The sequence below is a fragment of the Sceloporus undulatus genome, chromosome 6, assembly GCF_019175285.1.
Source record: "Sceloporus undulatus isolate JIND9_A2432 ecotype Alabama chromosome 6, SceUnd_v1.1, whole genome shotgun sequence".
Taxonomy (NCBI): Eukaryota; Metazoa; Chordata; class Lepidosauria; order Squamata; family Phrynosomatidae; genus Sceloporus; species Sceloporus undulatus.
Window position 1 is genome coordinate 116,058,149 of NC_056527.1, and position 27,926 is coordinate 116,086,074.

General features: G+C 44.3%; 1 protein-coding gene across 1 annotated transcript; it reads left to right on the plus strand.

Annotated features, from left to right (window-relative positions):
- Positions 1 to 398: 398 nt before the first annotated feature.
- LOC121933934 (hydroperoxide isomerase ALOXE3-like) lies at positions 399 to 27,681 on the plus strand. Its single transcript, XM_042473913.1, has 14 exons — positions 399 to 560; positions 3,819 to 4,023; positions 8,351 to 8,435; positions 9,120 to 9,242; positions 9,846 to 9,949; positions 12,409 to 12,581; positions 13,393 to 13,536; positions 14,366 to 14,569; positions 16,113 to 16,199; positions 18,727 to 18,896; positions 19,373 to 19,494; positions 20,965 to 21,065; positions 26,140 to 26,310; positions 27,495 to 27,681. Exons 1-14 carry the CDS (start codon positions 399 to 401, stop codon positions 27,672 to 27,674), a joined length of 2,031 nt encoding a protein of 676 aa, XP_042329847.1. The 3' UTR covers positions 27,675 to 27,681.
- Positions 27,682 to 27,926: the final 245 nt, after the last annotated feature.

The following is a 27,926-nucleotide window of genomic DNA, read 5'->3' on the forward strand; positions in this document are numbered from 1 at the left end:
TGGAGCCATGGCAATCAAATTGGGTTATCTCTGCAGTGTAGATGCACCCTTAGCTTCCCATCAATTGAGCCATCGCTGTTCTGCCGGGAAGCTGTCTTGAACACTTGACCTTCCAACCTAGCTGGAAAACGCACCAGGGATATCATGCTTCCCTGTCTACCTGCGTGGATTCCCACCTGTCTCACCCTCCAGGTGTGTAGGAGTTGGGAGGAGCCTTTTCTCAGAACCTCATGATGACAACCTGAGTCTCCTGCCTGCCTCAACCCTCCTGGGCAGAGCAGTGGGTGAACAGGCTTGGCCTGTCCCCTTTATATAGACAGATTTCCAGTAGGAGACAGAAGAAAACACCAAATACCCTCTTTTGGGTTCTTCCCCTTCCAAGGGTGCCACAGAGTACCATGGCAGCAGCTTCGGTGGCCACCTACAAAATCCGTGTGGCTACTGGCAACTACTTGTGCGGAGGGACCATGGACTCCATTTCCATCACTTTGGTGGGATCTCAAGGAGAAAGTGCCAAGTTCTCTTTGGACAAATGCGGCCGAGATTTCTCTCCAGGAGAGGTAAGTCCTTTGGAACTGGGAAACAGAATCTTTTTTGTTCCGTACGGAATCAGATCTTCTGTGGGATGCCATATCCCAGAATCCCCTGCCCATGATGGCTGGGGGATTCTGGTGAAACAGGAAAAATTCAAAGGCAGGAATCCCTCATAAGCAGATCCAGGATGAACCAAGGATTTTATTGCATATGTAAAACGCAGCCTTGGGATTCATCCCAAACAGGCTGCGCAAAGCAAAAGACTCCCAGACTTAATCTTTTATAGGAGGTTTGATAGCAATAACATGAAACAGATGTTGACATCTCAGATGCCTTGTAAACACTTTCAGCAGTTACAAGGAAAGCGGAACAGAAACTTGTTGCAAAAACCTCTAGCCTGGTGATGTTTACCAAGCTTGCTTAAGCAAGCACTCTTCAGCAGAAACAGAGAAGCAAAACTTACTTGTTAACTTTTGCAAGAGTCATTTAGCTGAAGCCCCATGTATCTATCTAGCCTTACCCTAAATTGCAGTCATAGACAATCATAGTCAAAGCAGTATAAACCTTCAATTTTCCCTTATCACTGGGACTTGTAGTCCCAAAGAGTCATTTATCCAGCCTCCTCCTCAAAAACTAGCCAATTCCTCCCCTGCAAAGAACAAAACAATAATTGCTACTTGCAGCTGTCATAAAGGAGAAAGGAGTTCCACCCACCTTCCTCAATTTTGCTATTTGCAAATGATGTGGCGAAATCATTTATTTTCATTCTTTAGGACAATTACATATGCCATCTCTTTCAAGGCACGATGGATTAACCACATTAAAAACATTAAATGCATAGGCTAAAACTATTCAAGCAAATGGAAAATGCCCCTGTAAGTAATGTAATAATTACAATTTTTTAAAAGAATGGGAAAATGTAATTAAATTTTACTGATTTTAAAATTGCAATTGGACTCGAACAATTTGTGGGGAGTTCAGCCCACCTTTCGGAATGAGTTCCATCTTGCGGGGTTGACTGATGGTGTTGGATTTTATTTTATTTATTCTTCCCTAATCTATTTTAATTTGGCTTTTTGATCAACGCAAGAGAAGTAACCCAAGTGATAAATGCATGCCAGAGATGAAGCAAGGATACTGTATCAGTCTGCAATGGGTGGTTCCTGCCAGCGGAGCCTTGGTGTGAAATCAAAGGATAATGTATTCTCACCACGTCCCTGTGTTCATCTCTCACATGTCAAGGATGGCTGTGATAAATTGGCAAAACATCTGTGATGTTGCATTGTCATCTCTCCCTCAAGCCCTCAGAGGAGAAGGCCACAATACTCCAAAGCAAAATACAGATCCATTAGATTGCAAAACGACATTATGAGATTAAACATGAATCTGATGACGGCTGAACCCTTGCCAGCAATGCAACCTATAACAGAAAAAAGGCTCTAATAAATGCTGGGATCTTATTTCTTATGTACCAAAGGAAATTCCAGCAGGTTAAAAACATGTATCTGTAGCTATTTCATTCATTTTCCCCTGAATCACAAAAGCAACCTTCCAACACCATCGCTACCCGTTTTGACAACAAGACAGTGAAGTGGGAAAGATTGAGGCTGCATCTGCATTACAGAAATAATGCAGTTTGATACCGCTTTAACTGCCCTGGCTCCATGCTGTGCAATCCTGGGATTTGTAGTTTTGTGACATACAGTCATCTCTCCATATCCACAGATTTTTTTTTATCCATGTATTTAAACATCCACGAATTGGAAATATTCCCCAAGAATATGTATTCCAAAAATCAAAACTTGGTTTGGCTATTTTATATAAAGGACACCATTTTATTATGCCATTGTATTCAATGGGGCCATAGCATTTTGCTATCCATGCGGGGTCTTGAAACCAAACTCCAGCGTATACCAAGGGTCCATCTATTTAGCCTTCTTTGTCAGAGAGCTCTGGTCCCTCAACAAACTATAAATCCCAGGAATTGCACTGCGTGGAGCCATGGCATATAAAGCAGTGACAAACTGCATTAATTCTGCAGTGCAGATGCAGCCTGAGAATGAGTATAAGCACATCTGCAACATACATTTATACTCATATGACATATCCTCCAACATTTCACAGATGAAAATCAGGACATGTGAGGCCAAGCAATGTCAGTGTGTGGTCCAGATGCTGGAAGTTGTCAATGAGTATCTAGCAGTTTGTTTTTGCTTGAGTTGACTGGGAAAGGCAAGATGAAGTTAATGGAGTACAAACCACTTCTGGACTTTGAACTCAGTTTGCAGCAACTGAAGTAAGCTGAGGACAAAGGGGAAAGAACAGAGGAGGAGAGAGAAGTTGGGACATTTCAACAGCAGCTGCAAAAATGGATGGCAGAGGATTAACTTCCTGACAGTAAGGGCTGTTCGATAGTGGAATGCACTTCCTCGGAGGGTGATAGAGTCTCCTTCCCTGGAGGTCTTTAAACAGAGGCTGGATGGCCATCTGTCAGGGATGCTTTGATTTGGATTTCCTGCATGGCAGAATGGGGTTGGACTGGATGGCCCTAGTGGTCTCTTCCAACTCTACAATTCTATGATTCTATGATTCTATAATCAGGACTGTCTCTGCAAAATCAGGACCGGTATGCATGGGACAGCATTTCACCTGCTGTTACGGCATCCTAAGGAATGTTGGGATCTGTAGTTTGCAGAGGTACATGGAATCCTCTGCCTGAGAAGAATAGTTCCGAAACTACAGTTCCTAAGGCAGCCTAAGAAGAGGGATTGATAATTAATTCAGACTACTTTGGGAGCTCTAGTTTAGGGAGGTGTACAAAAGTAGTGGTTCTCAGACCCTAACCTTCCAGATTTTTTGGAGTTCAACTCCCAGAATCCATAGGCATACGGCCAAAGCTCAAGAATCTTAGGTGTTGAAGTCCCAGTTTTCTGGAGAACCAGTTTGATGAGAGGCAGAGCTCTCTGTACCAGAAGATCTCTAAATCAAACTACAAATCCCAGGATTCCTTAGGTGGCACCCATGACTTTTCCAGTGGGGTCAAACTGATCTAACTGTGTAATTTATATAAAATCAATGACCGATCCACTCATTGGGTTTTATAGCTTGTATCTCCACAAATGGGAATCATGCAGCGCTCCTGATTTTGTTGGACTGGGCTCCCATTATCCTCATAGCCAGGGATGCTGGGAGTTGCAGTCTCGCAGCATCATACGATCGTAAGGATTAGCTATTCCTCTGGTTTTATTGCTTAAAAAAATCCCCTTTCCCTTTCCACTTTCCAGGTAGACGAATACAAGGTCGACAGCCAGCAAGTCTTGGGCCCCATCCTGCTGGTCCGGCTGCACAAGGAACGCTATGGCGCTTTCCCACAAACCAACTGGAATTGCAGCTTCGTCGAAGTGACGGCGCCTCAGGGGCAGGTGTACCGTTTCCCTTGCTACCAATGGATTGTGGGATACCAGACCATAGAGCTAAGAGAAGGGGCAGGTGAGAGGCCTGCCACACTCCTCCAAAAAACTGAATTCTCCTCCCATGCCCTCTGATACAGTTGCACCTCTCCAGGCTGTTTAACCCTAGACATAGGTCTCATCTGCACTGCAGAAATAATCCAGTGTGACACCACTTTAACTGCCATGGCTCCATGTGATGGAATCTTGACTTTGACTGCTGCCACACTACAAAATCCAGGCAGTTTGATACTGCTTTAATTGCCCTGGCTTAATGCTATGGAATCCCAGGATTTATATTTTTATGAGATATTTAGCCTCCTCTATGATAGAGCTCTGGTGACACAACAAACTACAAATCCCAGGATTCCATAGCATGGAGCCATAACAGTTAAAGCGGTATCAAAGTGCCTGAAATTTGTAGTGTGGCAGCAGGCAAGCAAGTCCAGGTTTCCCATTTCTCCATTCCTGGTCACTGAGACTGGATATTTTGCTATCACTGGCGAAAAATTGCAAGGAAATTAAGGGAATAATGCTGTTTGACACCGCTTTAACTGCCATGGCTTGATGCTATGGAATCCTGGGGTTTGTAGTTTGCTGTGGCACCAGAGTTCTCTGACAAAGAAGGCTAAATAGCTCACAAAACTACAAATCCCAAAATCCCATCGCATCGAGCCATGATAATTAAAGTGGTATTAAATTGCATTGTTTCTGCAGTGCAGATAAGACCAAGGTTGAGGTCTGGGAGACACTCCTACAATATTTGAAGGACACCATATAGTCATAGATTCATAGGAGTTTATCATACTGGGGTTGGGCTGATTTCGGCATTAAAGAGAGATTAAAGCACATTTAAAGCATCCCGCAAATAAAGCAAAAATGGCAAGTAATTGCGCGAATGATTTTCACACACAATTGAGCAAATAAAGCGATATCAGAAATGCATTGTCGCTGAAATCCCAAAAGTAAAAAGATGTGCATTAATGCTTCTTTGTGACCACTTTAATGGCGAGTTTTGTGCAATTTTGTGTGAAATCGTTATGCATAATTACGCAATTTTTCTGGGATATTCTTGGAATAAACTCCCAATCTCCTTTGTTTGATAAACTCCAGAAAGCACCTAAGTAACAGGAAGTCATAGTCCAAATTTTATTCCATGTCGGGGGGGGGGGGGTTGATTTCTAAAATGACGGAGGGAAGAAAATGTGCCCAAATTGCCTTGCACATCCCCAGGAGATATTAAGTGGCATTCTGGGGCAAAATAAATAAATAAATAGAATTTTATTTATTTGTTCATTTAAATTGGGTCTAAAAAAGGGCTCTGGGGCCATATGTGACCCACAGTTTGCACTTTCCCCGTTATAGAGAGAAACAGGGTTGCATCTATGGTATATAAATAATGCAGTGAAACACCATTTTAAGTGTTTTCACCCCATCCTGGGATTTGTAGTTTAACAAGGTCTTTAGCCTGCTCTGCCAAAATGTGCTGGTGCCTCAACAAACTACAGATCCCAGGATTCTGTAGGATGGAGCCAGGGACGTAGCCAAGGGGGGGGGGGGGTTTTGGGGGCCCAGACCCCCCTTCCATTAGAAAAATGAATGGTGTGTGCTGCTACACCGCCGCACTCAAGCCCCATTATAATGGTGGCACTTAGTCTGGAACCCCCCCCCTTCCTAAAATCCTAGCTATGTCCCTGATGGAGCCATGGTAGTGAAAGGCGTGCCAAACTGCATTATTTCTACAGTGTAGATGCTCCCAAGGAAGGATACACAGGCAGGAAGGTTCTGCTCAGTCTCTGCACCTGAACTGCTGCCCAAAGCCTTCACATCCCTTCCATCGGTATGACTCACTCCTGCTATTATTCAACACGGTTTTGCTAGCTTTGTTGGCTCTGCAGCTATTTGTTCTCAGATGATTTAAAGGCTGAACAGTTGTTTGTTCTTTGCATTCAAGAAACGCAGGGGAAGCATAATTATCCTATTTTCCCCAACACATTTCTCAGCAGCCGCAGTGCAGAGAACCGCAGGCTGTTTGCTCTTTCTGGTGTGGGTTGTAATAAGACACACACGCTACAGGCCTAAGGACAGCTCTCCCTCCACATCCATGGATTTTTTTATCCACAGATTCAAGCATTCACAGCTTGAAAATATTCCAAGAATATATATAAATTCCAAACAGCAAAACATGGTTTTGCCATTTTATATAAGGGACACCATTTGACTTTGCCCCTGTATTTAATGGGACTCGAATATACATGGATTTTAGTATCCATTGGGTTGGGGGGGAGAGGCTGGTACCAAACCTGATCCAGTCCAACCCCATTCTGCCATGCAGGAAATCTCAGTCAAAGCACTGCTAACAGATGGCCATCCAGCCTCTGTTTAACCATCAGAAAGCAAACGTGTCACTGTCTCTGCCATCCATGGGGACAATTTTTGGATTTTGGAATATTCTGGAGTTTGGAATTGCGAATAAGGGAGACACAACCTGTAGTGATGTATACTAAAGGAATAAAAACAGGCAGAGGTGCCTAGCAAACCATCATAAAACCAGAAAACTGGCAGCTGATGGCTTCTATCTCAGTGGGGTGATAAATCCACTCTGGATTCTAGTCCAAACTGTAAAGAAGGTTTCTAAAGTGCTGATGTTGGAGATGTTGTTCACCAGCTTTACACTAGACCCAGGGCTTGAGAATGTTACCTTTATTTTGGACTACAGCTTCCAATATCCCCCAGCCTGCCTAGCTTCTGGATTCTGGGATTTAGAGTTGAAGAAGTCAAGTGACCTCTCCAAGCTAAGCTTCTAACATGCAGCAACAGGAAAACAGAACCCCAAAGAATTACTCATGTACAATGCTGGGCAACTGAATGGAGAATATTGGAAGTTGTAATCCAAAAAGGAACTTTTTCCAGCTCTGCAACAAATGCTCCCACACCAAACAGAATTGCTATTCCTTTTTGTGCTTTTGAATTTGCTGCAGGCAGAAATCCACCTGCAGACAAATGTTGCTACCTTGACAGACAAAGCTTCCCCAATTCAATTCCTGCCTCTTCGGCATCAGCTTCTCCAGAACACAGTGGGATATTATAAAAAGGATGCTACTGCCCAGAAGCTGGTCCAGGATTTTATTTATGTTGCAAAGCAGGAATGGGAACACTGCCCTCCAGATGTGGTTGGACTGCATGTCCCATCACCCATAGGCAGCCTATCCAAAGAAAAGGAATGCTCAGTGTTGCAGTCCTACAATATCTGAAGGACCCCATACAATCATAGAATCATAGAGCTGGAAAGGATCACAAGGGCCATCTTTGCCATGCAGGAATACACAGCTAAAGCCCTCCTGATAGATGTCCATCCAACCTCGGTTTAAAGACCTCCAAAGAAGGACAGTCCACCGCCCTCCAAGACCACCCTATTTCACTAATATACAGCTCTCACAGTAAACATGTCCTTCCTAATGTTTAGATGGAATCTCTTTTCTTGTAACTTGAATCTGTTGATTCATGTTCTACTCTCTGAGCATCAGAAAACCAGCTTGCTCCATCCTCAATATGACGTCCCTTCAAATATTTACAGATGGTTATCAAGTCTTAACCTTCTCTTCTCCAGGCCATTTTTCATAGTTCCTGATGGTTTCCAGACCTTTCAACCTTTTGGTTTCCCTCCTCTGGACTGGCTCCAGCTTGTCAATATCCTTCTTGAATTGTGATGTCCAGAAATGGACACAGCACTCCAGGCAAATCTGATCAATTTTATACACAGCCAGCCAGCCCCCCCCCCCCCCCCCCCCCCCCCCCAGCCAGCTTTTCAGGCCGGTCTCTACAGGACCTAGCACTGCTGTGCCTTTGAATTCTGTCCTCTGGAGTGTTAGTGTTGTTTTTGTTGTGGGGTGCTTTCAAGTCATTTATGACTTATGGCAACCCTAAGGCAAACCTATCATAGAGTTTTGTTGGCATAATGTTCAGCAAGGATTTGCTCTTGCCTTTCTCTGGGGCTGCAAAAATGTGATTTTCCTAACATGCCTAGTAGTCGAAGGCTTTCATGACCGGCATCCATAGTTTTTTGTGGGCTTTTTGGGGCTAGAACGTGGCCACATAGCTCGGAAAAAAACCCACAAAAAACACCTAGTAGGTTTCCATGACCAAGGGGGGAGTCGAACCCTGGTCTCCTGGTGTCCTAGACTCTTAGACCATTACACCATGCCATCTCTGGGGAGTATTAGCTATCCCTCTTAATATTTCTCATTCCTGTTGTAATGGTTACAATGACAAATTACACACACATTGGGTAAAGGCTGATTCAAAGGAAACCAGATCCTTATAGTATTCAACAAATCATTCCCTCTACTTTTCTCTCTTCCTTGCAGCCAGAACTATTTGCATGGATGCTGATAACCAGACGCTCTTACAACACCGTCAAAAGGAGCTCCAGGCAAAGCGGGAAGCATACAGGTGAGGGCATTGGATCATGGCTGCATCCACATTGCTTTAACTGCCATGGCTCAGTGCTATGGAATTTTGGGAATTGTAGCTTCTTGTGATATCAGAGTTCCACTCTGGTGCCATGACAGTTAAAGTGGAGTCAAACCAGATTATTTCTGCAGTATGGATGCAGCCTATGATAGTAACTTTTGCAGCAGTGACTACTGGCTTCTGATGACTCTGTGTGTGTGAATGTGTTCCAAGTTTTAGCTTGGACATTAAGAGAGCTAGCATCAGTCTTGGACTAAAACCTGGAGCAGGTTCACTGCCTCCACTGAAATTGCAGCCGGGACTTTAAAGTGGCCCTTGTGGCAAGATCTCCATGGCATATTAACATACCCTTCTCTTGCACTGCGGTTTTTACAGGTTTTTACAGTTTAAATACACCCGTAGAAAGGCTCACATATTTGATAGCCCACAGCAATAGGGATTCTGGGAGATGTTATCCCCACCTCGAAGTAACTTTTCAGAGCTCTGGTTAAATCAGGGAAATTGTGCGATTTTTTCCGATCGGCACACACACCCTGTGTCTTCATTTTGCACACTTCCTGAGAGTGAAACAAGATATTCCCAGCTGGCATGCATCGAAAAGTGCAAAAAGGTTACTCACCTTGCAGGGATTTATGCCTCTTGTTTGTCTGTTTTCTGGTACAGGTATAAAGAATACCAGCCAGGGTGGCCCATGTGTCTGGATGCTGACATGGTGGACCACTTGCATCTGAACGATCGCTACTCGAGAACCAAGGAAAATGTTTTCCAGGTGCAGATGGTGGCTGCGTAAGTCCTAGCTGGGTGGGCATTTGTAGGGCCTAGGGGGGTAAAATTACATTTCTTGGACTGTAATTCCCATTATTCACTGAGCTGCTTGGCCACTGGGGATGTGAGTTGGGAGAATCTGGGACTTATAATTCCCAAAAGTAACTTTCCCAAGGTCTGGGGTGGGGTGTGCTCATTTGAAGGAGAAGCAAAACATTTCCAAGTCATTGTGTGTGTGTGGGGGGGGGGGGGGGGGGAGATGTCCATTTTGACCAGGTTTATCTGACTTTTTCTGTCTGAGAAAGTGTCTTGATCTCAAGAGGGGTTTTTCTGTGGGTGAGTAGGAATGCAATTCTGGTTGGAATAAATGGTGATATTGCAACATTCCTAGCCTTCTCAGCATTAGTAATCTATCTAGCCATATAGTAGGCGGAAGCCCCAACAGGCAAAATTTTCTTCCAATCATGCATTCCTCTAAGGTAGAGGAAAGTTATACCCGTTGAATTTCTGCCAGCTCTAAAAAGCATAGTATGGGAGTGGCATAAGGGGGAGGGAGTGGGAAACACAAGCAGCCCTTTATCTACACATTCAATATATAGTTTTATTTTTCTGTCTTGACAACAGTGAAGTTGAATTGAAGCTGAAGGGTTTGCTAGATTGCAAAAATTCTTGGAAGAAACTAGATGACATACGGATGGCTTTTTGGTTTTACCGATCCCCCGTTGCAGGTCAGTATCGTTGTCAGATAAATCAGATTAGCTAATCTAGAATGATTCCACACACCCCATCATTAGTTTCCTTGGCAAGCCATCCTGTGTGGATTAGAAGCCTAACCATGCCTTAACAGTGCAATATGAAGTCTATTTAGTCAGCAGTTGAGTCCCATTCATGGAATCCTAGAACCACAGAGCTGGAAGGGATTCCAAGGATCATCTATCCTAACCCTCTGCCAGTGCAACTAAAGCATTCATCTCTACCACCCTGATGTGGATGTATTGTTATTAGGCCTAAGAACCTTATCATGTGGAGGGACATATGTTGCCAGAATTTTGCCGAACTGTTTCAGAAGCGCAAAGGTGGGATCATCTATCATGCTTCTAAAATGTAATTGAGACTTCCTGCTTTCCTTCCGTCGACGAAGCGTTCGTGGGGAAGCCATTTTTTGAATAACGGGAGATCTCATTATTCAAAATATGGCTTCTCCTGGCTTCCCCACGAATGCTTGGGCGACGGAAGGAAAGTGGGAAGCCTCAATTACGTTTTTGAAGCGCAATGAATGATCCCACCTTCATGCTTCTGAAACAGTTCAGCAACATTTTGGCAACTTAAGTCCCTCTGTGTGATAAGGGCCTAAGAAGAGCTCAGAAACGTTCACCAGTATTCTAAATCAGCTATTTAGCTATGTATATGTAACTAAGGCCCGAGACAGATGGGCTGAAAGCAGCATGGTGGTGGCAATACTAGGGTTCCTGACTGCGCAGCAACTGCATGGTCTGAAACCCTAGTATGTAATGGTGGCGGCCTGATGACGGCACCCTGCCATTTTCACATAATGGATGCATAGTGTCCACATGTATTGGTATGTCCATTACATCATGAGTGAGCCATTGCAGCACTTGCGATGTAATCTGGGCGCCGGTAAAAGAACCCAGAAAAACCAGGTTCTTTTAACTCCTGAGAGACGTTGTGCAGTCTAGCAGCTGTGACGTCCCTCCAGAATTAAAATGGGCACCTGCAGACCTCCATTTTCCATTTTCTGTACCGGGCCTAAGTAACATCTCCTGGTGTATAACCTAAGGCCTTATCACATGAGAAAAGAAAGCCGAAACAGGGTGGGAGAGTCGTGGCTTTCTCCATGCCGCTCCGCATGCTGTTGTAACACTTCCAGTCTCCTTCTTGAGGTAGAAGATCATAAAAGTATGTCTTTTGTCATGTTTTGTCAGTTTGAGAAAAGGCATGCTTTTATGACCATCTCCCTCGGGAAGAGAACAGAAATGTTTTGATATCATGCCCCCAAGCCTACCTTAACAGCCAGCAGCCCCATCTGTTCAACTGTCAACTGGGACACAAGGAGGGTGACATTTCCAGCCCCCCACCCCAACATCAGTGAGCAAGGGTGCAAGGAGGAGTTGCAATAGGGGCCCACCTACTCGCTGGTGGCAGGAGACTAGAAACATCATTCTCCTTGCAGCCTGATTGGCAACTAAACTGAACTTTTTTGCTCAGTGTTGCTGCTGGCTCCTAAGGTGGGCTGGAGAGGCATTTACAATCATTGCAATAGTACCACAGTCAATAATTTGTAGTCTTACAGAATATATACAGAGCAGATACAGATCTGTAACCCTTATCTCATGAGAAAAGAAAGGCAAAGAGCCAGAGAGTATCAACTTTCTCTGTTCCTCTTTACATGCCATCAAAATATTTCCATTCTCTTCCTGAGAGAGATGGTTGTTAAAGCATGACTTTTCTCAAAGTGATATTTTCCAGCACAACAAAAGACACATTTTTTGTGAATGAAGTGCTACAACAGCATCCAGAAAGGCACAGAGAAAGGCAATTTTCTCCTGTTCTGTTTTGGATTTTTTTAAAATTGCGATACAAATCCATAACTGCACTACAGTGTCACTTTTGGGGGGGGGGGGATTTGCAACCCCCCAAATGCCCTGGACAACATGGCCATCTTGGGGATTTGGGAAGCTGTAGTTCAACAGAATGTTATTTCTGAGCTCTGATTAAGCATCTATTGAAGAGCTGAGGGTGTTGGGACCATACCTGTTTGACCCAAGTGTCCCTATTTATCAAGGATGAAGTACCTTTTCCCAAATTCTTTTGCCATCTGTTTCCTAATCTCTGTTTCTCTGTGCATGGTGTCTTTGATGAGCACACATAGCAAAGCATGCCACAGAGATGCCATGATTCTCTGGACTGTGGACGAAATCTTAGAATATGAAGGTAAACGCAGCATGTAGGCTCCTGAAAATCTCAGCATTTTCATTTAAAACAATCCAGTATGTTTCTAGTCCCTATGGCTTCAATATATAAGCAGTGTCTAGTTTACAAAGAAAAAGGAGCTGAGGAGAAAATATACTGTTTTTCCCCTCATAAGAATGTTCCTCCCCTTCCTCATCCAAGAAGCAAAGTCTGTTTGCTCTTTGCTCTTTTTAAAGCCATCTCTGTGTGTCTCCAGAGTATGTCAGCAGACACTGGGATGAAGATGCTTTCTTTGGCTACCAGTATCTCAATGGTGTGAACCCTGTTATCCTCCAGAAGTGTGTCGAAATGCCGGCCAAATTCCCTGTCACACACGAGATGGTGGCCGGGTCCTTGGGAAAGCACACAACGTTGGACAATGAGCTCAAGGTGAGATGACAAACACAGACACTTGGTCTTCACCTAGACCCCATAAAACACAACTACAGAGCTCAAGAGTCAGTTACTTTAATACTTATTTGCTTCCTTGGGGGACTTCTTGGACTAACAGTGTTGTTGACCATTTTGGAATCTGAGACAAGAAATTCAAAATAGGGTCTCTCTTGCTTTCTCTTCCTCTCAAAAATTAATAAACACGAGGGTTTTCCTTTGGTTGGGAGCCCTCCTACACAAACCCCATTGACATGAATGGCCCTTGCTCATTTTGGTGATGGCGGAGCATTCTGGAAAATTAGCTCCCCTATACGAAATATATAGTGTCCTTCCCTCTGTGTCATCCAGTATTGACTTCCTCAGGATACACATCCAGGAGTATCTGTGTTGGCCATATAGCAAAGTACAATAATATCCAAAATCCACAAAGCAGTGATACCTGCATTTGGCCAACCAAAATGCTCAAAATACATGTTGCAAGCTGTCAAACCCCCACCAGCTTCTTCATTGAAACTAACTGCCCAAAATACATTTAGCAAGCTTTTATGCATCTACATGATAGAAATAATGCAGCTTGACACTACTTTAAGTGCTGTAGCTTTATCCTATGGAATCCTGGGAGTTATAGTTTCACAAGGTCTTTAGCCTTGTCTGCCTCACCAAACTACAAATCCCAAGATTCTGTAGGACAGAACCATGGCAGTTAAAGTGGTATGAAACTGCATTATTTCTACAGTGTAGGTGCACTCCTAATACCCGCCACCCAGCCATATTAACATACCCTCCTCTTGCACTGCGGTTTTTACAGAAGGGTACCATCTTCCTTATAGACTGCTGGATTCTCGAAGGCGTCCCAGCTACAAAACTCAATGGATGTCTCCAGTATATCTCTGCTCCTCTCTGCCTCTTGCATCTTACTCGCCTGGGCGAAATGATCCCCATCGCCATCCAGGTAAGGTCTTTGTTTGGTTCAGGAATTCTCATGAGAACCAGAATCATCCTTTTTCATCCTTGCTGTTTCTGGGGATGTAGTTGTGAAACCCAAATATTCTTTTAGAGGCGTATATAAAAGTAACAAACAAAAATACAAATCAAGGGCCATCCAGTCCAGTTCTGTTCTGCCGTGCAGGAACACACAGTTTATGCTGCCTTTCTCCCAGAAAAGGACCCAAGGCAGCTCACAAATAAAACCATTTAAAAGCTTTACAATAAATTTTTTAAAAACTATCAAAGCACTCCCAACAGATGACTATCCAGCCTCTGCTGAGAAACTATCAAGAAAGAAGACTCCATCGCTCTCCCAGGCAGTGTCTTCCACTATCAAACAGCTCTTACCCTCGGAAAGTTCTTCCAAATGTTGAGGTGGAATCTCTTTTCCTGTAGTTTGTACTTACTTTGTATTGTCTCCAATGGGACTTGGAACCTGATTTTGGGCTGCACTTTCATTTATAGTGGGCCCTTAGTATCCACTCGGGTTTGGTTCCAAGACCCCCTGTGGATACCAAAATCCGTGGATGTTCAATCTCATTATATACAATGGCATACAATGGCATAGTAAATTGGTGTCATTTAGAAAAATAGCCAAATCAAAGTTTGCTTTTTTGGAAATTATATCATTTTGGAATATTTTCAAGCTGTGGATGGTTGAATCCATAGATAAAAAATGCTGTACATGGATATGAAGGACCAGCTGTATTTTGTAACTCCTACAACAGGACTAGGAATTTGCTCTTTCAGAATGCAACAGAAAAAAGCTTAAGTAATCATTTTTGTCTTTCCAGCTTACTCAGCAACCAGGACCAGAGAGCCCAATTTTCTTACCCAGCGATTCGGAGTGGGATTGGGCATTGGCAAAGTTTTGGGTCCGCAACAGCACTTTTTACATCCACGAAGTCCTCACCCACTTGCTTTCCACACACCTGGTGGTGGAAGTCTTCATGCTAGCTACCCTCCATCACTTGCCAATGTGTCATCCAATCTACAAGGTATGTGGGAGGCATGCGATGGCGGAAGGGACATTTTGGAAAGAACCAAATCTTCAACCTCTAGAGGTGGTCAGAGGTTTTGAAAATGCATGGAACAGAAGGAAGGAATGTGGGGGCTAGTCTACACGTAGGTGTATTATGCAGATTGGTGCACATTTTTGCACATTTACATTGAGGCTTAATTGTCTTCACTTCCCTGTGCAAATTTACATCTATTCACCCTCCCTCTGCCAAAAATGCACAGCCCTCCAAATCCACGCAAAGCAAATGGATGGCCACACATGCAATAATGTGCATTTCTGCAGATTATTATTATTAATAATAACATTTATTTATAGAGCACTGTAAAGTTTGCACAGCACTTTACATAGTAGGGGGTCAACTAAAATAAGAAAAAGAATAAAAACCTGCCAAGCAACATACAATCTAAAACAACATTACATGATTTAGGGGTTGTAAAGACTGGCATAGAGAGCCAGTGTGGAGGCAGAGTGGGGGCATGGCAATCGCATGCTGGCTGCCCCAGCTCCACTCCCACACCGGTGTGACGCCATCCAAGCAACCACATGGTTTACACGTACTGCGCCAAAGAAGCAGAGGAAAGCCACTGCTGTGGCAGCTAGCACAACCTTTCCGTGGCGCAAAAATGAGCTGCTTTTTTAATCTTCTTTTTGTGCTGCAGAAAGGCCAGATCGGGGCCGTGGTGTGCGATTCGGTGCTTCCAGGGGTAACACAGAGCGCCCCTTAGGGCTGTCTGTCAAGCCCCTAAAACATCTCTAAAATAATACTAACTAGTATAAAAACTGTGAAGCCTTTCGGGTTTTTTGTGGGTTTTTTGGGCTCTGTGACCATGTTCTAGAAAATTTTCTTCCTGACATTTCATCAGCATCTGTGGCTGGCATCTTCAGAGAATGCTTCAGAGAATGTGAAGCCTTTTCCCACAGAGTTTAAGGAGGCGTTTTTTGTTTGGTTTTTTGCACAGGGAAGGAGTACAAAAAGCCCAAACTTGGACAAATAATTTGTGGCCAGATCACATTCTGGAATGAGGAGTAATTTCATCATGTCCCCAAGACCAGTGTAAGGTGCCCGGGACCCTATAGCAGTTCCAAAAATAGCAGCAAGAGTTAGGGTTATTGTTGTTGTGGTTATATTTATATATATTCCACTTTCCCCCAAAATTGAGACACAAAGCAGCTTACAAATTAATAAAAAACACAGTTAAAAGCATACCAAAGTGGGCATTAAAACAGAATTATACTGGTATAGTAGTAAAATAGATTTAAATGAAGGGTTGGGGTTAGAAAAGTGATGATCATTGGCATGCAAGTTGATGGCAAAACCCCATTACTTCCCAACAAGGAATTTGAAAGTCTGTTCAGTCACTGCTGCTCATAGCAGCCTCTGAGAATGACTTTTCCCATGTCTGTTTGGGATTTCTGGACAAAGATCTGGGGTATCGCTGCTCTCCCCACTTGCCACAGCTCTCTATTTGAGACCTCTTCTGACTTCATCTCTTTCTTTTCTATCCCGCATATGCATATAGATGCTAATTCCTCACTTCCGATATACGTTACACATCAATGTTCTTGGCCGGGTGAACCTCTTTGCCCCAGGAGGGCTCATAGAACAAGTAAGCATGTCACCTTTTATATGTTAACAGTCCTGATCCCAGGGACATATGGTTGCAAAAAGGGTTTGTTTGTGCAAACCGCTTCTGGGGGGGTTTTGTGTGCAAAAAAGCAATATTTGTGCAGAGAAAACAGTGTTAGAATTGTGCATAAAACTGTTGCATTTTGCACCAAAAACCCAATAGCACCAAATTTTGCACAAAATAGTTTTCTGTGCATGTTTACACATTTTTATGATGTGTTGTATACTGTGTGTGTGTTGCTTTTGGTTTACAAAAAGAAAACTAGCTGCAATGTTTTGTACAAAATACAGTATTTTCTGCATACAATTGTAGCCACAAGTTGTTTACACAAAAAATGTACACTATTTTCTGCACAGGGCTATAGATTTTTTTTTTTGTTGCCTGCCTCAAATTTTGTACAAAAACACTGCCCAAGTGTTGCATTATGCAAACAATTTTTTTCACATACAAATCTCAAAATAGGGGAAATAATTATGTGGACAGACAGAACTTATCTCTACCTTTCAGTCTTTCATGTTGCTGATGAGATAAATGGGACGATTCTTTACATGCTCAGTAGTAATACAAACATGAGATGTGAGGGAAGATTGGCATTTACTAATAGAGATACAAGGCAAGATGAAAAAATCTTGATGCGCAGGAATGCTCAGGTCATAGCATAATGCACAAAGCCATGCAGCCCTTGGGAAGGAAAGCATTGCAACATGGTAGTACAGCAGAAGCAAGCATCCAGGTTCAGCTCCCAACACATTCAGTGTATGAGACTCAGGTAGCATTTGGTGTAAAAGACCATAGTCTTCCAGCGACCCAAGTGAGCTATTTCCAACCAGAGTGAACAACCAGAGTGCCTTCCCCTGAGGCTGAGAGAATGTGACTTGCCCAAGGGGTGTCATAACCGATATATGAGTATATAAGGGTGAATGGGAAAACAACCTGGACTAGTATAAATCAACTTCCTTCCTTTGTTCTGCATTTATATCTTACCTTTCTTCCAGTGAGCGCAAAGTGGCACACATGGCTCTTGTGTCCTCCCTGCTTTATGATCACAACACCTTTGCAAAGGAACATGAATTGGAAGGGAACCCAGGGAGTTTGTGACAGAACATGGATTTAGTACAGTTGGCCCTCTGCATCCACAGGTTCAACCGTCCACAGGCTGAAAATATTCAAAAATAATATAAATTCCAAAAGGCAAGCCTTGGTTTTGCCATTTTATATAAGGGATGCCATTTCACTATGTCGTTGTATTTAATGGGACTTGAGCATCCACAGATTTTGGTATCCATTGGGAGTCTTGGAATCAAACCCCAGCGGATACTGTATTAGTATTTTATTATGTTTATTTCAGTCCTGTCTTTTTCCCAGGGACTTAAAATGGCTTACAACAAAATACATTGTTAAAAGTTCACAGGGTACAAAACTTAAAAACAAGATCAAACAATCAAAAAAAATTAAAACCAGATTAAATCATATATCATTAAACAAACACACAATCACAATGATGGGCAGGATCCAGCGGCGGGTGCACTGTTTAGGCGAGATGGGCTTTATATAGTCACTCGTCAGATACCCATGGAAACAGAAGAGACTGTGTGTGTGTGTGTGTGTGTGTGTGTGTGTGTGTGTGTGTTGTGTGTCTTCAAGTCATTTCCGACTTATGGCCAACCTAAGGTGAACCTATCACGGAGTATTCATGGCAGGTTTTGTTCAGAGGAGATTTGCCATGGCTTTTCTCTGAGGCTGAAAGAGTGCGACTTGTCCAAAGTCACACAGTGGGTTTCATAGCTGATGCAGAGAATAGGACCCTGAACAATGGATGCAAGCTCCAGGAAAAGAGATTCCACCTCTGTTCAACAGTGGAAGACACTCCTTCCTCAGAGTGTAGTGGAGTCTCCTCCTTTGGAGGTCTTTAAACAGAGGCTGGATGGCCATCTGTCATGGATGCTTTGATTGAGAGTTCCTGCATGGCAGAAGGAGGTTGGACTGGATGGCCCTTGCGGTCTCTTCCAACTCTATGATTCTATGATTCTTGACAAGTTTTGTTGAGAGGAGGTTTGCCATTGCCTTCTGCTGAGATTCCACCTAAGCTTTAGGAGCAACTTCCTGACAGTGAGAGCTGTTCGACAGAGGAGCACATTCCCTCTGAGAGTGGTGGAGTCCTTCTTTAGAGGTTTTTAAACAGAGGCTGGATGGCCATCTGTTGGGGATGCTTTGATCGTGAGTTCCTGCATGGCAGAATGGGGTTGTACTTAATGGCCTTTGTGGTCTCTTCCAACTCTATGATTCTATAATTCTATAAATCACAACAGTCCCATAAGAAAAGTCCATATTACTGTCCCTAGATCAAGAAGATGCCAAGCTTGCCCAAGGCACCTGGTGAGGCCAAGGCAGAGGGACCTCTTGTTGAATCCAGGGACTTCCAAAGAGCAGTGGATCACCCACTATGTTCAGTTCATTCCATCCAGTGACCAGATGTGCCCCTTCTTCTTCTTCTTCTTCTTCTTAGGCCACCGGCACGGGCTTCCATGGTGTCTCCCACTTGCTGGCCAAAGGTCTGTCAACGCTGACCTACTCCACCCTCTGCCTCCCTGATGACCTCCGGGACAGAGGAGTCGAATCTCTCCCCAACTACTATTACAAGGATGATGCTCTGAAGCTCTGGGAAGCCATTGAGAGGTAGGAGGAAGGATGCTCCAGGTTGCAGGAACTGGTGGGTAATGTTGGGTGACCAAATAGAAAGTTTAAGGCCTGGCCTACCTGCTAGGGATTCTGGCAGGTGAAGAGGGTGACTTATAGCTCTCTGGGAGTTGTAGTTTTTGAGCTATTTAGCCTTTTCTGTCCGAGTGCTCTGGTGCCACAACAAACTAAAATTTCCAGGATTCTATAGGATGGAGCCATGACAGTTAAAGTCATGTCAGACTGCATTATTTCTGCAGTGCCAGTGCAGCCACAGTAGTGTGTGTGTGTGTGTGTGTGTGTGTGTGTGTGTGTGTGTGTGTGTGTTTTTCAAGGCAGTGCTCTCGTCCTGAGTTAACTCCTGAAAGCAGAGAAGGGGTTCTAGGCCTTGAGATCTGAGAAGCTGCTCCCCTGTGGGCCCTAACTAACTATGGTTTCTCGTTTCTCTTTTCCTCTCTTGTGCCATATTCTTGCAGCTTCGTATCTGGAATTGTAGCTCTCTACTACAGGAGTGACCGCTCTGTGAAGGAAGACTCAGAGCTCCAGGCCTGGGTGGCAGAGATTTTTGACAAATGTTTCTTCGGGCGAGAGTCTTCCGGTAATGTCCATGTCCCTCAGCTTTACTGCTGCTTTCAACGAAAGGATTGTAGGATCCAGAAATCTCTCTCATCTTGGAGTTTATCAAATGGGAGGAATTTCTCTTAAATTCAAATGAAAAGAAATGGACTCAGAACGCATTCACTTAAAGTCACTAGTTTAGCGCAATTACGTGAATGCGCGTTGTGTTTGAACTGGCTTCCCATTGCCCGAAAATAACATGCCATTGCCTGAATTTGCGTGTGGCAGTCTATCACGCAGTAAAGTGAAACCACATGATTGTGTTCGGACTGACTTCCCATTGCCCGAATTTATGTGTAGTGGGTTATCACGCAATAACGTTAAACCCCATGATTGCATTCAGATTGCCATCAGATTATACTTCCAATTCTCCTTGTCTGATAAACTCCCTTCTCTAGTTGAGGAAGAGGGTGGTGGATGGGAGCCCCTTTGAGTCGTGATGCCAGATCTCACCATGCCCAGCTTAAGTCTCCAGATTTCATGGGGCAGCTTCAGATGGGAGGCAAGGGTGCAAGCTTGGTCTCTAGTTTCCATGTGGTCAGTTATGGGCAAGGCAAAGCTGCCACTATGCAAACACAGCTTGCTTCAATCTGTAAAACTCAATTGACTTCAGTCAAGTAGTTGCACTTGCAAAAATGCCAGTGGGTCTCTATGGCCTTATCTGCAAGGGCCAAATAAAACTTTCTCCCCACATCTTCTCTGCATGGAGTCCAGATGATACCTGGCCTAATCCTCAATTCTGGTGCAAACAGTCCGGACAATGTCTGGCCAGTCCAGCACTGAACCTGCAGAATATCCCTTTTTAAATGATTTTTAAAAACTTGTGGGCCCCATGTAACAGGGGGATATCAGGGCAGCTCTGGGGCCAGAATACCCCAAGCTTCTCCCAAAGCATTCTGGCCCATGAGGACTCAAGCTATGTTTACTTACTGTATATACTCATCTATAAGTCATCCCCGTGCATAAGGCAAGGGCAGGTTTGGGAGCCAAAATTATGGATTTTGCTATGACCCATGGATAAGTCGAGGGTAAAACTTAGGGGCATCTAACAAAGGATCTAAAGGATGAAGCAAAGCAAAACAATGTCAAAGAGCTTGCAAAATTACATCAGACATAACTCTTTGTGCTTACTCTTAAGGATGGATGGATGAGAGAGTAGAGGGAACTGGTGATTCCAGGACAGATTATATGCTTGTTTTTCACCAGGGGATGGTTCCTCATTTTAAATAAGAGTTATGGTACAGTACTTACATTGACCCCGTGGATAAGTCGACTCAGGTTTTGGGGGTCAATTTTTTGACCTAAATTTCTAGACTTATACATGAGTATATATAGTGGTCGTCTTCAGCGGACATCACCAGGGCCTGGGATGACCCTGTCTCAGTGACCTTATCCCTTGAACAGAGTAACTTATTTTCCAATTTTTTTCCCATCCCTCCCTCCTTCCCAGGTTTCCCTTCACACCTGGAAACCATCAGTGAGCTCAGCAAGTATCTAACCATGGTGATCTTCACCAGCTCCATTCGCCACGCCAGCGTCAACAATGGCCAGGTTTGAGCACTTCATGATTCTTCTTCTAATTCCATCCATGGAGGACAACTTCACTCCCATAGAAAGGGGAGGAAAGGAATGGTTTGTTGCTGAACTGGCAAACATTGCCTTTTGTTTTGGACTGCAGCTTCCAGATTCCTCAAGGTAATATGGCTATGCTGGCTGGGGGATTCTTGGAGCTGTAGTCCAAAAACCACTGGCGTTTGTAGTGCTCTGAGGAGTTTATCACAGAAGAGGGAATCGGCCAAATCCCATGCAGAAATGGGATTTAAATCTACAAAAGCGGGATGGTTTTCAGACACATTGAGCATTAATCTGAAATTAACCCACACAGAAAGTGGACAAATCCCACAAAAGTGGGATTGTTTTCAGACACATGAGGGACTTTCGGGATTTTCCCAAAAATAAAAAGCAGCTGATTTTGTCCTTCTGTGTGGGTTAATGTTGGATTAATGCTCAATGCCCCCGATGTGTCTAAAAATGTTCCCGCTTTTGCGGGATATTCCTGGAATTTAAATCCAGTTTCTTCACGGAATTTGGGCACTTAGCCTCCAGTGTGATAAACTGCTAAGATTACCCTGGCAAAGCGGCTTTTGGAATGGAGAGGGTATGGAAATTTGTGACAATAATGGATCAAGCACAGACATGCAAAGGAAGGAGCAAGCTTTTCCTGCTGAATTTCTGCCATTTTAAAAAGCACAGCAATCAAATCAGTAACTCCTCCCTTCCATCCAACATTCAAAGTTGGTGGTTGTAGTAGCTTCTGCCTCCTTTAATAATAATAATAATAATAATAATCTTTATTTCTATCCCGCCTTTCCACGAAAGTGATCAAAGCGGCTTACAAAAAATACAGTTAAAACATCAGTATATAAAAATTTAAAAGACATTACTAGGGGATATTAACAGGAAATAAAACATAAAACAGAACAGAAAATGAAGCATACACATTCATCATTCAACAGGGGCTAAATAAGCGACAATATTTACAAATTATGGAGTCAAAAGACAGAGAGCAATGGGGCAGAACAAAAGAACACAATTAGCTAAAGTGAAAAAGCTAAAGTGAAAAAGCCAGCTGAAATAAGTGTGTTTTTAATTGTTTCTTGAAAGAAACAAGTGATGCAGAGGAGCGGAGCTCTATGGGAAGCTCATTCCACAATAAAGGGGCAACAACAGTAAAAGCCCTCTGTGAGGTCCTTGCCAGATGAAATTTAGGGACCTCTAACAGATTTGTCCCAGATGATCTGAGTGTGCGGGGCGGATTGTATGGTGAGAGGCGGTCCTCTAAGTACCCTGGGCCCAAGCCATTTAGGGCTTTATAGGTCAAAACCAACACCTTGTATTGAGCTCGGAAGCGAACAGGCAGCCAGTGAAGATCTTTTAAAATAGGAGTTATATGGTCTGTCCTGGAACTACCAGTGACCAATCTGGCTGCCATGTTCTGCACTAGCTGTAGCTTCCGAGTTTGGTACAAGGGTTGCCCCATGTAGAGCGCATTGCAGAAATCCAAACGAGAGGTTACCAAAGCATGTACAGTACAACAGTTTCAAGGTTCCGACGATCCAGGTAGGGGCGCAGCTGGCGTATCAGCCGAAGCTGATAACAAGCACTCCTAACCGCCGCATCCACCTGCGAAGTCAGCTGGAGCGACGAGTCAAGGAGTACCCCCAGACTGCGCACCGAGTCCTTCAAGGGGAGCGTGACCCCGTTTAGGACCGGATGACAAATTTCACCACCCGGGGCCGGGGAACCAATCGCCAGTACTTCCGTTTTCCCTGGATTCACACTGAGTTTGTTTTCCCTCATCCAGCCCATTACTGACGCCAGGCAGGCATCTAGAGGAGAGATGCCATCCTTAGTTACTGCATCAGTCGGAGACACAGAGAAAATTATTTGGGTGTCATCAGCGTACTGATAACACCGCGCCCCGTGTCTCCGGATGATCTCTCCCAGCGGTTTCATGTAGATGTTAAAAAGCATAGGGGACAAAATCGCTCCCTGAGGGACACCGGATGTAAGGGCCCTCTTATCGGAGCGACAGTCCCCCAGCTCCACCATCTGGAATCTACCCGAGAGGTAGGACCGGAACCACTGCAAAGCAGTGCCCCCGATACCCAACTCTCCCAGGCGTTCCAGAAGGATACCATGGTCGATGGTATCGAAAGCCGCTGAGATGTCAAGGAGCACTAACAGGGACACGCTTCCCCTGTCCATGCTCAGACGGAGGTCATCAACTAAGGCGACCATGGCAGTCTCAACTCCATAGCCCGCCCGGAAGCCAGTTTGAAATGGGTCCAGAAAATCGGTGTCATCCAAGATCGATTGAAGCTGGAAGGCGACTGCTCTCTCGATCACCTTCCCCAAAAAAGGTAACAGCGAGATGGGCCGATAGTTGTTGTGAATCAGGGGGTCTAAGGAGGGTTTCTTAAGCAGGGGTTTAACCACAGCTACTTTCAGATTAGATGGAAACTGACCCTCTCTTAGAGATGTATTAACGATGCGGTGCAACATAGTCAACACCACATCTCCCCCCTGAGCTGCCAACCATGAGGGACAGGGATCAAGAGAGCACGTCGTCTTCCTAACGCTTCGAAGGATCTTGTCCACTTCATCGGTACTAACAAACTCAAAGTGATCCAGTATAACTGGGGCCACGGACGCTTCGGACGCCTCTCTTACAGGATCTGCATAAATACTGGAGTCAAGATCAGCCCTGATCTGAGAGATTTTATCCGCAAAGAAGTTGTTAAAATCGTCACAGCAGGCTTTGGATGATACCAAAATAGGGCTCAGGGAGGGAGGGAGCTGGGTTAGCTCCCTCACAACCCTGAACAGCTCAGCTGGACGCGACTCTGCGGACGCAATACGTGCAGCATAGAACGAATTCTTTGCTGCACCTATTGCCACTCCATAGGCTTTCAAATGGGAGCGAAGGAGTGTCCTGTCAGATAAGCGCTGATGTCTTCGCCAGTTACGCTCTAGTCGTTGCACAACCCGCTTCCTTATCCTGAGATCTTCCGTATACCAAGGATATTTATTGGAAGCAGGCCGGTAAGGACGCTTGGGAGCGACACTGTGTATAGCCCTGGAGAGATTAGTATCCCAGATGTTAACCAGGGCATCAACAGAATCGCCGTCAATGCCAGTCGTATACCCCTCTAGAGCTTCTTGGAACCTTTTGGGTTCCATCAGCCGTCGAGGGTGGACCATTCTAATAGGTCCGCCACCCCCGGGGGAGCTTAAGGTAGAAGCCTTGATTCGAGCCTCAACCAAGAAATGATCCGTCCATGACAAGGGAGAGATGTTTGAGATCTCTACCCACGGAGCCTCCATATCCGTACTAAAGATCACATCAAGGGTATTACCAGCGCAATGCGTAGGCCCTGAGACTAATTGAGACAGGCCCATGGCTGTCATGGTAGTCATGAACTCCCGAGCAGCACCTGTTGGAACTTCACTGGCCTCGAAAGGGATGTTGAGGTCCCCCAAGACAATAAGCCTAGGAGACTCCAACACCAGTTCCGAGACCAGCTGCGTCAGCTCGGCCAGGGAATCTGTTAGCGCACGGGGTGGCCTGTAGACCAACAGAATCCCCAGACTGTCTCTAGCCCTCAGGGACAGGTAAATACACTCAATGTGATCTGTTTTCCGGACTGGGATCCTGGTTACGGAGTAGGTGTTTTTATGGACCAAGGCAACACTTGTCAATGAGGCAATAAATCTGCTCTGGGTTTGGGTTTGAACTGTAACAGGGATATCCAAGATGTTGATCCCATACTTAGGGATAGGGCTCAGCGCCTTAGACAGGCCCTTTGAATTATGAATTAAAATCCAGAACGGATATAGCGTTCCATTGCACTCATTCCTTCTAGTGATGTCATTTGGAGTGTTCTGAAGAGTTTGGGTTGGCATGGGCTGCATCTACACTGCAGAAATCATGGAGTTTGACACCACTTTAACTGCAATGGCTTAATTCTATGGAATACCAGGTTTTGTAGTTTTTTTATATATATTTAGCTTTCCATGACAGAGAGCTCTGGTACCAAAACAAATTACAAATCCCAGGATGCCATGGGATAGAGCTATGGCAGTTAAAAAGGGGGTGACAAACTGTGGTGCAGATGCAGCCATTGTCTCATGTTTTTGTAAATTAATTTTATCTGACATCACATGATATGGCACAGATTATAAATATTACCAATATTTTAATTTTAAAAATTGAAAAATAGATTATGTATATATTAGTGAAAATCACAATGCATCATGGTAGCAAAAGAAGCTTGCAGGAATGCTGACATTAATGCAGATAACTTTTTTAAATGCATTACATTTGAAGAAATTGCTTGCAAAAATATGCAGCCTCACGCCATGAGTCAGGCTGCATCTGCACTGCACATATAATATACAGTAGTTTGACACCACTTTAGCTTCCATGGCTCAGTGCTTTGCAATCCTGAGATTTGTCATTTTGTGAGATATTTGGCTTTCTTTGTCAGAGAACTCTTGTGCCACAACAAACTAGAATCCTGGATTCCATAGCACTGAGCCATGGCAGTTAAAGCAGTGTCAAACTATATTCATTCTGCAGTGCAGATACCAACCGAGACGAGTAGTTCCTAGACATGGATTCCTGAATCTTGTTCCCAGGAACTTTTGGCCTCCAGCCCATAGAATCCTGGGCTGTTTGGTCAAGATGCCCAAGGATTTCTGGGAGTTGAAGTCACAACAACAACAACAACAACAACAATAATAATAATAATAATAATTTTTATTTATAGACCGCTATTCCGCAATGATCATAATATAATATAATATAATATAATAATATACAAAAATATCCCAGAACCAAAGACTATGAACTACCATCCAAAAAAAAATATTTGGAAGGGCTGTGGGTTGGATTGGGTGGGTTGCATGCCGAAAGAACCGGGTCAAGTTTGTGGGGCATCATAAGAGCAGCTAGCATTCCCTTTCTTTGAGTTCAAAACCCACAAAAAACCTTCGGAAGGCATTTAAACATTTCTTAGTCTGCCTAAGGCCTTTTCTAACCTTCATTTCTACTCTTCTCCAGTTTGACTATGGGGCCTGGATGCCCAATTACCCTTCTTCTATGCGGAAGCCGCCCCCCAAATGCAAGGGCAGTGTAACTTTCAGGGACATCTTGGATACCTTGCCGGACGTCAGCACGACTTGTAGCACTTTGCTGATCCTTTGGCTTCTCAGCCGGGAACCAGGGGACAGGGTAAGAAGAAGGGTTTGACGCCAGCTCCTTATCTGAGACACTGGGCACCAAATCTACATTACAATCCAAGAATAAAATGAAATAGGCCAGTATGGTGCAGTGATTCCCAAACTTTGGTAACCCAGATGTTTTAGACTTCCGGTCCAAGAATTCCTGACAGTTGGCCAAGCTGGCTGGCACATCTGGGAGCTGAAGTCCAAAATATCTGGAGTCCCAAGTTTGGTGTAGAGGTTACAGCCCTGAACTAGGACTAGGAAAACCTTGCTATCTTTTGGCATGACCTACTTTACAAGATTGTTGTACTGGTAAAAAAAAAGCATCCCTCCTGGCCTTAGCGTAGATACTTTGAAAGGCACCTTCAAGTTCTACCCCATCAGTTTATGCTTTTGTTGTATAGAAAGCCTTGCAAGAAGGGTCTCCTAACCATTTTTTGAGACTCTGATGAAAAGTATGAGAAAAATGCATGAAACAAAAAAGTTCAGAATAACAGACAATGAATCATAGAAACATCAAGTTGGAAAGGGTCCCCAGAGGCCATCGTTCAACCCCATGCTCAGCTCTCCAACTGATTCTCCACTCAGCCATGAAACCCACTGGGTGACTTTGGGAAAGTCAAACTCTCTCGGCCTCAGGGGAAGACAATGGCAAACCTCCGCTGAGCAAATCTTGCCAAGAAAACTCTAGATAGGGTTGCCTTAGGGTTGCCACATCGGAAACAACAACAACAACAACAACAGAGAAGGAGACTTCACCATCTCTCTAGGCAATGGGTTCCAATGCCAAACCACTCGTGCCATCCTTCTAATGTCCTCCCCTTGGAGGATTTGGATAATGGGAAACAAGAATATTTTTAAAGGAGTGGCTGGTTATGGGGTCTCCCAAGGTTGCATGTAGCCCATAGGCTGCATTTTACCTACCCCAGATCTTGGGTTTTTGGACTCCAGCTCCATAATCCCCCAATGCTAGATGGATTCTGGGAGCTGTAGTATTCCCCACCCCAAAAAGGACCGTTCCTAAACTCTGCTCCTCAAGAGGGCTGTTCCATAGTATCTCCGGTCAGAAGTGTGGTTTCACTCATCCTTAGACATCTCTCCATCATGAAGGCTGCTCCACAGACCCCAAGGTCTGTTCTGATTCCTTGTAAGGTTGGGACCTCACCATACTTTTCCCTCATCTCCTTCCAGAGACCTTTGGGTTGCTACCCTGATGAACATTTTACCGAGGAAAAAGCAAAACAAGTCATCTCCGCTTTCCAGAAATGCCTGGCCCAGATCACCAAGGAAACTGAGGAGAGAAACAAGCGCCTCCTGCTGCCGTACCATTATCTCAGCCCCCCTGAAATAGAGAACAGCACCTCCATCTAAAGGATGTCTCCTGGCCTTCTTCTAGCATGACTCCACTTCTCCTGTGAAGAAATTCTTTGACTGAAAGGAGTTACTCAAATGTCAGAACCGGAGGCAAGAGGGCATTATGGATCCACCTCGTCCCACAAGCACTGATAGGAACTGGTCCTGACATTAGTTTGTTTGCTGTGCTCCAGTTGTTTAGACTGAGATGGACCTATTTTGAAAAACCGACTGATGAAAACATAAATTTCAGCAGCAGAGAGAAAATCC

Bases quoted from the DNA above. Each gene is read 5' to 3' on its own strand.
- LOC121933934 (XM_042473913.1), top strand. From the start codon at position 399: ATGGCAGCAGCTTCGGTGGCCACCTACAAAATCCGTGTGGCTACTGGC. The intron at 14,570-16,112 runs GTATGTGGGAGG...ATATGCATATAG, and splicing joins TGTGTCATCCAATCTACAAG to ATGCTAATTCCTCACTTCCG. The intron at 26,311-27,494 runs GTAAGAAGAAGG...ATCTCCTTCCAG, and splicing joins GCCGGGAACCAGGGGACAGG to AGACCTTTGGGTTGCTACCC.